At 35.8% G+C, this 13,497-nt stretch overlaps 1 protein-coding gene across 2 annotated transcripts in view; it reads right to left on the bottom strand.

Annotated features, from left to right (window-relative positions):
- SLC1A7 (solute carrier family 1 member 7) overlaps positions 1-13,497 on the bottom strand; it is a 941,247-nt gene that overhangs the window by 602,560 nt on the left and 325,190 nt on the right. For both annotated transcript variants that reach the window (XM_044085451.1, XM_044085450.1), the window contains one exon: positions 6,619-6,834. In XM_044085451.1, the coding sequence (XP_043941386.1) occupies positions 6,619-6,834 (216 nt within the window). The remainder of the gene's footprint in view (positions 1-6,618; positions 6,835-13,497) is intronic.

Below are 13,497 nucleotides of genomic sequence, written 5' to 3'. Positions count from 1 at the left end.
GAAATACTCTGTGATGCTCTTCGTGTGCAGCCGTTCTGTAACTAAAGCAATATTTTTGACTTTAAGTAGTGGAGATGATTGTACAGACCCAGATATTGTAGAGCTAATGAAATGTATCCATTACAAGGATTCAAAGAAGGCTTAATGTAGGTTAAACTAAGGTCATCTTCTCTGTTCCTGTAATAAATGTATGAATTTGATATGCATATGTATTTTTAAAGATGCATAGGTTTATTTGTCATTATAGCATCATGAATTATGTTTTTTTAGATTACAATATTTTTATATTCACATAGATTCTATATTTATCTTTATATTTATTATTTGATAGTGTTTTGGCTCAAATTTGCAGTTTGTTAGTGGTTGATATGTGTATGAGAAACAGATGGTTGTCATTAAGTTATTAGGTGATGGGCGAATGAAAATGTATACTTAATTTCATCATGGCTTTTTAAATGAAAAGGAAATTATGTACGTTGTCAGAGGAAGTTTATCACTTAGTATAAACGAAAGCGCTTACTTACTTTTTTACGAGCGTATATTGTAAATTTATTTACATGCTAGTTAAGCTGTTTTAAGCTATTTACCTTTTATGTGCGTATATTGTAAATATATTTACATGCTAGTTAAGCTGTTTTAAGCTGATTTTAATTAATTAAAACGTTTTCTTGCCAGTCCGGATCTGTTTTTTTATTTTTTGGTTTCGGTATCCTGTGTTCGTGGCTCTTATCGTTTGATTGTTGCCACTTCATTGATCTCCTTCTCAGACATCCAAACCTCATATAATCAGTGTACTCTTAAGAGGCCCTATGTGACAGTAATCATGTTTCTGAAGAGTACAAGATGACAGATTACAGATAATGATAATACACAGACTTTCAAGGCCAGGACAAATGTGGTATTAACTGCTGATAGAAAACCTTAACACATATAATACACAGAAAATGGATTAGTTTAGGGATTGCAACATGTTCTGAGTTCAATGGAGTATTCCTACTGCAAATAAAGAAAGGTAAAGTATTACCTTGATGACAATAGCTGGGGCAAGTTTGTCTTAGAAGATGCCTGATAAAACCATAGGAGATCCTACCTCAGATCTTAGTTTGACAAATATTGAGGAAGAAGAGATTTTCAGTGTGAGAAACTTTAGGAGATAGTGATTGTGTAGTGGTGTACAAAGCTAAAGTAGGAGTTAAAACCCATAAATCAGTGACATTATTTGACAGAAACCTAGAGAGAATGATATGATCATTGCAGAGTTGGAAGGGTCAAACGTGGTTAGGTAAGCGATGCTATAATGCAGTGCACTATAAGAAGGAAAAAATGAAGCAGGAAAAAAACAATGTCTTTTTGCTTTGCAAGGAAATTTAATGTCCTGTTAAACTTGGAAGAAGGAATATCTAAGAATTATTGTAACAATATGAACCATTTAAAAAGAAAGTATCCATAGTTTGTAGAGATACAAAAATGAACTAAAGATAGAGTTGAAAGAAATGAAGCAGTTCACCAGATAGTTCATGGAAGGAAGTGGTAGGAACTGATGGACATTACTTTGCTTATTGGAGGGACTAAAAATGACAAAGTGTTAGACAAGGTGATAATACTCACTGAGGCCTTTATATCAACCTTTATTGATGTGTCAAAGAGATCTGCTGGTGTTTAAAGGGAAGTAAAAGGAGAACAGGCTATAGGGCACAGAGTTCTAAAGACAAATGTGCTTAAGTGACAGACTGTAAGCTGGGGAGATAAAGCATAAGGTCCATGATGTCCTGATTGATTGCATTTCCCCTTTCTCAAGTGTTCAAGGAGGATTTCATGAGTTCTCAACAGGCTGCTATCTGAGCATGCAACCTGCCCCAGAGGTATGGAAATCAGTAACAAAAAAAGCCTTAGGACAGTTCCACCTTTAAGGAGATGAATGTAGGCACACCTCCAACTGCTGGCCCTGGATGTTTAAACTTTACAAGTTGGTAATGATGTCAGTAATGACATCTCAGAAGAACTACTTCTTATACAAAAGCATGTGGTTCAACAATGTACATCTCCAGGGTACAACATGTGAATACCAATAGTTTTGATGCCGGGTCAAAAAAACTCTGTTCGTAAAAGAACAGGCAGCCGGTCATTGAACTAGAGAGGGAGAAGTTGGAGCCGGAAGAGAAGGGATTAGTAGATGAAAAGCCAGTGAGTTATGATATGAAAATATTCAATTTATCTGATTTTGAATTTAGTACAATTCAAGTTAGAGTCCTACAGTTATGTTTTAATTTTGTATCAACTCCTACGGCTAATTTAACCAAGACTTTATTAGAATTAAAGTTTTTTACATCGAAACTAAATTTAAAATATTTATTGAAGGACATTAACTCACCCAAACTATTAAATAAGCCTTCTGTATTTAATCCTGTATTGAATAATATGATTAAAGTTTTTGAACAAGTGTGTGAAAATGAAATGAGAGATTTTAAATAATGAGAGGGAAGGCACTTAATGAATTAACTAGGAACTGTAACCTTAGGTTTGTGAAGGCTGACAAGGGTGGGGGGGGGTCAGTTGTTATGGACATCAATGCATATATTACAGCTATAGAAAGTTTGGTGTATAATGTTGATGATACATAAAGGTTTTTTTAAAAGACCTATACAAAAATTATATATTTATTTGAGCTTACATGAATATTTGATGAACAGTATTACTGATTTTATTGATACATTTTCTTGAAAGCTGAAAACCCCAAAATTGGGGTTCTGTTTGGAATCCCAAAGATTCATAAAAGTTCTATTCAACCTCCCTTTAGACCCATTGTTTTGGCGCGCAATAGTATTAAAAAAGAAATGTTTATATTTTATCTTAATAAAATGCTTATATGGTTACTGTAGACATTTGTTCCTCATTTACAAGTATTTCCCAAGATGTTGGTGCAGAATGATTAGATTCTTTATGGTAAAATATACTGACACATCCAATGATATGATTTCATTTTCTTATTCCTTATTAAAGATTTTATTAAAAAACAAATATTTTCTGTTTAACAAAAAATATTATAGACAGACTAAAGGAGTAGCAGTGGGGTCTGCCGTGGCCTCTGCTTTAGCTAAATTAGTATTAGGCTGGTGGGAGTCTTATATTTTGACTTCGTTCATATTATCACAAGATAGTGCATTACATGAGATTTGTGGATGATCTATTTTTTTATAATAAATGGTACTTATGATGAATGTACATCTTTTATCGAACATCTCAACAAGGATTCTGAGTTGTTAAAATTTACTTTCGATGAAATAGGGTTGAAAAAGAATGTTTTGGATGCCACTGTTGAATGAGATAGGGAAAAAAGGAAATTTAACAGTTATATTTATAAGTTAAATCCATTCTCCAACAGCTACTTACATTATAGAAGCAACCATCCATATTTTATGAAAAAGAACATTTCTAGAAGACAACTTATTAGAACATCCAGGATGACTACTAACGAATTTGCTGATGAAGTTAAGTTTATAACCTTGTTACTTACCCAGAGAGGCTATAATAAAATAATTTTTGTTAAAGGTAGTTGAAGAGATAAGTTTTAAAAGAAAGATCCTATTTGAGCCTATTTTGGTTAAGTCTGTTCTTGAGAGTTAAGAACATGTAAAAAGTGAAAACAGATCTTTTATGGAAAATACACCAGCTTTTTTGGATATGTCAGTAGATGGGTCTATGTCAATTTACTGAATTAACATATGACAACATCAGAACCTCAGAACAGTGAATGTTCACAAAATGAGAACGTAAAAGAACGAAACAAACACATCCAATCCAGTGCCCTTTTACATATATAAAAAAGACTCACAAGAAATAGACATCTGTCCCTTTAAACTTGAATGTGATTAAGGGCAACTGCTATGACATACATGAAGTGCTTTTTGGCTGACAAACATTTCAGTAAAATGAATGTACTGTTGTATTTAACTTCACTACAACCTTTTTTTTACATTTTTGCAGGGGAGCAATCCAACCTTCATCCCCCCCCACACACACACACACACCACCTGCACATTATATATACCACTCTAAGATCGCACTACACTGGGGGAAAGGGTAAATTTCCTGAGCCTCACTGTACCGTAATCTGCATTCAAATTCTTTGTGGTTTAAAAAAAACGTGATATATAACATCAGCAGCTTTTGTTTCTGTCTTCTAAGTTCTGATTTTGTTAACGTTCATTGTTCTAAGGTTTCAGTGTTGTCATCTTGTACTTTTAAATTTTGTCATATGTTAATTCAGTTTTGGTCATATGTTAATGTGGCAAACTGATAGGGACCCCAACAGATAGTTATGCCATTAGGAATGTTATTACTACATACTGGAAAATCTTAGAAGGAAATGCTGAATTAGTTGGGGCAATAGGCAGTCATCCTGTGTTTGTTTATAGGAAGACCAATAGCTTTAAAACCTTATTACAGAAGGAAAATGCTAAGATTCCTTTACCTCCTAGTAATAGAAATAAAGGAACATAAATGTGGAACATATACGGTTTGTAGGTTCATCTATGAAGGACCATATATTTTACTTGAACATACTAAACACACTATTATGGTTCCTGGGAGGTTTAATGGTAAGTACAAAGGTATAATATAAGTTAGTTTACATTCAGGGTGTCATGCATGTTATGTGGGGATGACCATTAGTACCTTAGAGAAAAGAAGTAAGAAACATTTGTACTCAATAAAAATGAAGGATGAGGAAAAAAGCTTTATTTAAGCACTCAACAATATGTAATAAATATAAGGTTTATTTTTGGTCTTAGAACAGGCCCCAGTAGATTTAAGAGGAGGCAATTATAAAAATAGAGTTGAAATGAGGGAGGCTGAATGGCAAAATAAACTTAAGGCTGAGAAATATCCTGGATTAAATGATATAATTAATATAAAGTGATTTTTGAGAGAAAAGAGGCTTAAAGTTAACAAATGATTTTAACATACCATGTTTTATAGTTAATAAATGATTTTTAAATGATATGTCTTTTAAATCAATTTTAGAATATGTATTGTTAATTGTTTAATTGATTCCAAGATTTTATTGGTTGATTAAATGCATATACTGTATGTCTTTGATGGTTTGCTTTGAAATGGTTTCTGAAGAAGTGTTGTAAGATGAAAGCGGTTGAATAAAATTAAATTGTTCAAATCAGTACATATGGTATTGTTTGCATAGGTGGGAGTGTTGCCTGAGTTATACATGTCCCACAAAATTCCATGGGACCAAAGCCTGGATAATATTTTTGGGAAGCATGGCTAGGCTTAAAAAGACCCAGTAGGGTCGATAACCTAGTAATCCCCTATGATCCTATGATCCTATCGAAAACGTAAGATTGAAGGCAATTTACCTAATATGCTCTCTGGGGAATTTGATATATAGTCCCTTTAAAATGTGTGACCAGTTCTTTAAGGCTAGATATCTAATGTGAGGGAATCAATTTGAATTTACTTAAAGACAGCACGTCATGCCAAACCTATCCTGATCTAATTTTATGACCAGAACTTGAGTAACAGTGCTGAACCTGGAGCATTAATTAGTAGCCTGACAGTTTTTCAGCAAGGCTGACTGCACTCTATGCAAAAGGCTTGTATGCAAAAGGTGAAAAAAGTGGATGACGAAAGGGAGAATGTGGCATTGAGTCATGACAGGGATGAAATGACAGAAATGGAAGTAATTACTAAAACACCTTGGTGGTCACTCATTAGTCCTTTATTATTTGATATATCCCTTTCATGTATCACTCATTAACTTGGGAACAGGACCACTCCATTTGCTTATGACAGAAAGGTTGTTGCAGTAATGAAATAGAATGACATCAGATATATATAAAATAGCTTGTTAACTAGTTAGGAATGTGCAATTACCTATTTACATTAATAAATGTTTAGGAATGTGCAATTACCTATTTACATTAATAAATGTAAAGATATGCATTTTATCAGGTGATGTTATGGGTGAGAATGCATTATTTGGGGATTGAATGTGCTGTGAGGATGAAAATGCACTGGGGCTATTCTTCCTCTAAATGAATCAAGCAGTTTAGTGTACAAAATCGTGGAAAAGCAAACATAATATTAATGTGTGTAAATATGCAGAATCAGTGTGCCTAGGTGATGTAACATGAGTTTGCACTGCATCTTGTTTTCACATGCACCACAGTAAACCATGCCATTATTCAAACATCACATATAGCGGATAATATTAAGTACAGTTCATGTTTTTTTTTTTTTATTATGGAGCTTCAGCAGGCATATTCAATAATTAAGTAAGACTTATTCTGATTGCAAAATATGCTGTGTCACTTTGTAAGAAGTGCACTCAATGCTTTGAAATGTTTTCAGTGTTTGAAAGAGACTGAAGAACACCATATATAGAAGAAGACTGCAATTGGCATACAAGTAACAGATACACTTAGCATTCTTTCCACACATGTTGAACCATAATTTATTTAATTTTACTTGTCATCTTATTTAGCTCTCAAGCTCCACTTCATAATGGACTTAGACATTATCAAATATTTCTGCAATTAATTATGAAGTCATTTTAGCAAGGCTGCTTAAAGAAAATCATAGCTAATAGTGTGTGTGACTAGTTACCGAATCAGATCCAGCAGTGCATCAGCTGAACTGGCGAATGGCTTCCCACTTTGTTCAGTGATCTCCTTCTGGGCTGCTCCACCAGGATGAATAATAGACACCATAATTATTCCTATAATCACAGCCACAAACGTTGTCCATAGGTAGTAGGCAATAGTTATGATACCCAAACGACTTGAAGACTTGGCATCCAGAGCTGCTAATCCCGACATTAAACTGTCAAAAAATATGAGCAGAAGATAATTACTCATAAGACCAGCATTTTTTCTGAGATAATAAAACTATACTATACTCAAAATGCTTTTCAAGGATTTTAGTTATTTGTAACTATTAAACCCTCGTGCGTCGCTTCTCCTTCTTGTCTTACTCTTCTGAGCTCGCATAAGGCAATCGGTCCTAGAGACAACAATTGTAAGCAAACATCCTGTAACTGCATGTGTATTCGGTTATGAATGTCTTTATTCATTTTAATATCAAACAACATTTTTGAGCAGGCACTGAAGCACCTTCCTTTCCCTTTTCTTTATCTGACTTCAGATTTGTTTATTTAGTTTCTCTCTTGATTATGCATTTTTCCAGTATTAATTTGCATCTTTTTTTTAATGTGTGCATGGAACTGACTCCTTACTTCTGAACAGACAAGAGACACTGGCATTCCTAGAGTAGCAGTATTAGGGAATAAGAAGAGAAAAATAAGTGCACATGGTTGGAGAGACCCATATATACAAAGACCCAGTTAAATATATCATTTACCTAAAATTGTATTGATCTCAGACTTCACATTATTTTTATATACTTCATTCTTATCTCCCCATGCCTGCCGGTCATCTGACTCTTCAACTGATCATATCTATCCATTTCCTTTTTCAAAATAAGAGTTACAGTTATTCAGTGGATAGGCATCATGTATTCACCATTACAGAAGTTTTCTTTTTTGGCCCTAATATCACCTGCGGCAGCTGAAGCAAAAAGTAAAAAATAAAAAAAGCAAAAAGTACTTCAGTTAACTAGGACAGAGCACTGAACCATATGGACCCATTTCAGGTTCAGTCCAGAAACAGTGTCTAGTTAAGTGACTTGTTCAATGTCACATAACAAGTAAATGGAGGCAGTGGGAAGCAAACTCAGGAGTTCTGCAGAGCATAGATATATTAACCATAGTCTGAAACCTCTGTACCAAACTGCCACACATATGGCTTTAAAAGCCTGCAACACTTTCCCCTATGCCTTTACATACTCCTGCACATGCATGATGAAGGCTGCCATGCAAGTGAAGCTTGGCAGAGCCAAACCCACATTCCCTGTCTATCTGCTGCATGCTGTACACCTTTTCTGCAATAGGTGCTGACATTGCAGTGGACTGGACCATGTCCATGCTCCCAGCATAGGTAAAGGTGTAAGGGATGCAGCAATAAGCATGGGAGTTAGACACTGCTCAAAACGTAGCCTGAATGAACTACTGCAGGGAACTCATCATACCACTCAGGGCAGAAGGGACTACAGAGAGCATGGGAAATTGCTAAGTAGCTTAACAATAAGGATCAGACAGAACATTGTATTCAGGACAGGAGAAGGGTCAGCAGACAACCAAGTGGTTTCTGGAGATCTGCAGATCACAATGAATATAGGATCTACTGGTCTAGAAAACAAAGATTATCCAAAATGGGAAACCCACATACTGGCTAGTCCAGCCTGATCAGACTTTTGTGGAGAGGAACCCTGCACAAAAGGTAGCCTAAATGCTTTGAGCAACACCATTAGTTTTAAAATGGCAATGACTATCTTACATATACACAATATGTACAAACACTCTAACAGCTTTATTCAACTTACCATCATATCGGGAATACAGTGAAGCCATGTAAATTGTATACATGGAGCTGTAAGGAAACATAACAATAATATAGGTCTTGGGACAAGCAGAGTAGAGGTTTTATACAGGAATATTTGCAGCTTGATTGATTTTCTGAACCCCTGCCATCTCTCACCCACACATACACCATTCCATCCCATTGGAATTGAGGCAGCACATCTGAGACACAATAAGGGGGGTGTAGCACATAACAAAGGAGGGATCCAGAAATTGCCAGTGGAGGAATATGTCATTCAGGGTATCATAGGAACTGTAGAACCTAGCCAGGCACTAATCACTGGTGCACAGAAAAAGATATTTGTTAGCAGCACTGAATATTGAAAATAAGCCATGGTGGTGCAGTGGTAGCGTTGTCGACTCACAGCAAGAGGCTCTCCCAGTTGATTCTCAGCTGGAGCGCCTTCTGTGTGGAGTCTGCATGTCCTCCCCGCGGTCGAGTGGCATTCAAAAGACATGCATGAATGGGCGTGCCTTTGTAGAAGGTTGGGCGTCGGGCTGGCACCTTGGCACTGTAAAAATCAACTGACAATCATTAGCAGACCGGAGTTCCACTGTGGCGACCCCTAACCGGGAAAAGTCAAAAGAAGAACAAACTGAATATCAAAAATAAGTAGCTGCTGAGTAAAGAAAAATGTACGCATGCATATGAATAACTGAGGAAATACATAAAATAATGCACTGGCTGAAAGGCTTAGAAAAGGTATTGCACCATACTTAAAACAAAAAAAACAACTTAAAAGACAACTTTGGCCAGCAGTTTGAGCTGTAACTAGAGCTTGTGGTAAATGAACCAAGTTTCAGTGGATAATTCTGCAGTTCTAGGAAAATAAGCACTGTTGGCTAGAGCCTTATCTCATGGTATTTTATATTACACAAGCAGGTAGCCATTTTTGTCTTGGACTCTTGGAGTATTGGAAGCTGGAAAGTTCTCTTTAAGCTAATACCAGGCAAGTTATTTATTTATTATTTATACTCTTTGTTTTTTTTAAACAATAAACATCTTTACTAAATTATCACATATGACATAGGCAATCATACATTTATATGAATGAAAACAAACCATACTGTCATTATTTTAGTAGCAAACATTATACATCACTTATGATCTATCCAGTCATTGTCAATCAAACATTACATAGCTCATTCAAATCTTGCCTTTTTTTAAATCTTGTTCCTGCTCTTCATGTATTGTTCTCAAATTTCCCATTTTTTCTAAGTAATTTGCTCCTACCTTTTCTAAAGATCCCAGTTCTAGTAATTTTATTTCTGTTACTATATTCACTACTTCTAGAACAGTTGGTTTAGACTTTCATATCCATTTTCTAGCAATTGCTTTTTTGGGCAGCCACCATAATTGGTGGTGCTGTGGTAGTATTGTCGCCTCACAGTAAGATGCTGTCTGGTTCGATTCTCAGCTAGAGCATCTTCTGCGTGAAGGCATGCATGAATGGGCGTACCTTCGTTGAAGGTTGTGCATCAGGGCTGGTAACTCGGCATGTAAAAATCAACTACCAATCATTAGCGGACCGGAGTTCCGCTGTGGCGACCCCTAACTGGGAAAAGCCGAAAGATGCAACAACCATAATTAGACTCAACAAGGCCTTACTATGTCTAGTCAATTCAGATTCTGTATCATAGCTCAAAAAATAATTTCTTTAGTTACACCAATTTGCTCACCCAGTATCTCTGACAGAGTAGTCTACAGAGAATCTTTAGTCTGTCAACTCATTACACTCACAGAAAATATGTTCCCAGTTATCTGTTTCTCCCTATCACACCTCCAACATTTGCTGCCCACCTGAGGAAAAAAAATCTTTGGAGTCTACTTGGGTATAAAAAGACCTATGTAAACAATTCCAAGTAAAGATCCTAAATCTTCTAGACTTTTTTGCATATTTGGGATACATACATATATCCCCCATTGTTTCTTCATAAATTGCTTATCCAATCTCTCTTCCCAATCCTTTCTAACCTCCTCTGACTGATTCTTATAATTATCACGCAATATTTTGTATGCTGTAGTAACAGCAGCTTCTGTTTTAGATTCTATTAAAAACTCTACCAGTGTTGGTCTTTCACTTAGGATACCCCCTATCTCTTTGTCTCTACTCTGATATCAAGCCTTGATAGGAAAGGCAATCTCTAGCCTTCAATCCAAATACATTCTTGCACTCTTCCCATTCTATTAGCTTTCCTGCTCTAATTATTTGCTCCCAATACATTGATTCTTTTCCCAGTGTTCTCCAATTAATTCAAGTCCCCTCTTGCCTATTGTCTGTATCCCTAATTGCAGTCATCCCTATCAGCAGAATCTCCTTTCTTCATTCCAATGTTGACTTATTTCTTAGAATACTTTCCGCTACTTTATGAATATAGTAAAATACAGTAAAAATGGGGCCACACCATTCTAACATAACAGGGAGACCTTCCTTGTTCCCTCTCCCAGGACCAGCAAGAGTGGCTCTCCCTTCCCCACTGAGGGGAATCCAACATCCACAGACAACATCTCTAACCCATGGTCCATAGTGGCTCTAGGCGCTGCACCAGAGGGATCTGGGCTAAAAGATAAGTGGTCTGAGGTACAACAAATGGCCACAGCAGACTCACCCACCTGTGACTGAGGCAAATTGCTAGCCTGCTGTAGTGGCAAAGGCCATTTCTTTAAATTTTAATTTTTGTTGCTGGAAAAAGGACTGCCCATGAGACTTACAATCTGTTTGATGGTCAAGCCAAACAAGGTGCCTCTTTCCCTGGGAAGACAAACAGCAAATGTTGGTAACGCTACCAGTCAACAGAAGTTACTTTTTTGACAGAAAAAAAAAACAGAATAAAAAGCACTTTCAAACACCATGGCACCCCCTCAATGGGAAATTAAACTCAATTTATCCACAGAAAATATGTTATCATTTAGTTTATACTAAAAGTACAGCACAGTCCTGAGACAGTGTGACAAAACACAACACTCCTAGCTTTAAAATAACTTTCCTGAAGAGGAAAGTAATAAAACATCAGTAAATATAAGAAAATGGTATTTTTCCCTCAAAGGGAACTTATCTGCTCAGGAAAGGAAAGTGCAAGGCAACCGTCGACCCTCAAAAACCTCGGAGGAGCGTATTCTTCTGCAGCAGTAAAGCTCTGAAGGACTTTGTGCCCAAACCTGTCTTTAGTCAGCTCATCTCAAGCTGCTTGATGGTTTGGATGCATGGAAGACATCCTGAAGCTTTGGATGCTGACTGGATGTTATTTCCGTAGCAAGATATAACCCACATAGAAAGAACATTACACACTTCTTTGATTAACTAAAGGCCTATCTAAAAATGCTGAAATTTGAAAAAAAGTATTTTTCCATCTAAAAACCAAGACACCTGTAAGTAACTTAGGCTAACTGCTAAAAATAAATTCTTTAGTGTACTCCTTATGGTGATGTGTGTGTGTGTGTGTGTGTGTGTGTGTGTGTGTGTGTGTGTGTGTGTGTGTGTGTGTGTGTGTGTGTGTGTGTGTGTTAGGTCTGTAATGCATTATAACATAATAATAAAAATGTAAGTTATTACATTTCTTTCCTCTTGTGTGTAGTCCTTTACTGGGTTTCTGTTGGAAATATCATTGCATTGTCTGTGTCTTATAACAGAAATAGAAAAGGTACATATTGTTGTAGAAATTGCACAGCCTGCAGCCTGATACATACAGGGACTTCCTTTATACATCCAACATTTAGAATAAAGATAGATTTTGATTTTTATGCCGACTGTAGGACCAAAAATATAGTCTATTTTAGTTATTGCCATGCTTGTTTTGCCTTTTATATAGGCAAAACTAATCGTCCATTCAAGGCTAGAATCCCAGAACATACTAGAGCTATCAGGAGCAACAAAACAACAAGTGCGCTAGCATGACATGTTAACTAGGAAGAACTTAATCACACATTTAAATTTTTTGTATTGGAAGTGTTAGTTAATATGAGGGGAGGAGACATCAAAACCATTACAGAAGCAACAAAACAAAAATGGATTTTCTATTTTAATGCAGAAACCCCACCAGGTTTAAACGAAGTGGTGTCATAAAAACCTTTTTTGAAAAGGAAATGTTTAAAGCACTAAATAGATTTGTGTAGTTATAGTTAGGTGTTCTACTTGAGCTGTGTGTTTTATAGTTAGGTGTTCTACTTGAGCTGTGTGTGTTAAACTAATTTTAGCCATTTTGTTTGTATTAAATATTACTTATATCTATATGAGTTTTACAATGATTGGATGTTAGATAATGCATTGTTGTTTGATTAATTTAAAAGGGAGAGGTTTTTAATGTTTGTTGGTCTGAAGAAGCGATTGAGTGATCATGAAAGTGCTCACCGTTTTATTTATTTAATAAATAGTTCTTTCCTACAGCCATGTTGTGTTGGCATCGATTTTTTATTTTATGTATAAGTTTTTCGTAAGCTGCACTATCTCCCTGTCAGTTGTTCTTATTTGGATTTACTTCCCCACTTTTTTGATTTGCATTTCTCCTTACTTCTGAAATACTATGATTTTGCATCACTCCTTAAGAAATGTGTTTCTTTTTCTAAGATCTGCAGAAAAGTTTTATGCACATATTTGCTGCTGTTAACCTTCATATGTCCTTACTGCTCCTTCAGCTTTCACATTGCTATTGGCATGCCCCATGTGGGCAATGTCTGCTTTTCTGAACTCTAAAACCATCAGTTTTAACTATCTTAAATCTGCCTTTCTTTGTGATTTCAAAAGTACTATCTAGTCCAGAACTGAGAGTGTCTCACTTTTCAATAAAATTAGTAATATGAATTATGCATCCCATCTCATATAGGTTCTAGTACTTAGTTAGTGGAGGCAGAACCAGTGTCTTAAGTGTACTGTCTTACACTGTATCTTTTTACGTGTGTGTGATTGAGTGCACACATAAAAACAAGTGTCTGTAACTGTATATACTGCATTTTTATAGCTGTTTATGTAAAAAAAAATGTTTTTACATAGTAAGATAAATAAATGAATGCA

The sequence above is a fragment of the Protopterus annectens genome, chromosome 10.part0, assembly GCF_019279795.1.
Source record: "Protopterus annectens isolate FY-2018-M chromosome 10.part0, PAN1.0, whole genome shotgun sequence".
Lineage (NCBI taxonomy): Eukaryota > Metazoa > Chordata > Ceratodontiformes > Protopteridae > Protopterus > Protopterus annectens.
Note: the sequence above shows the minus strand (reverse complement) of the source record. Positions and strands in the feature narration are given on the sequence as shown.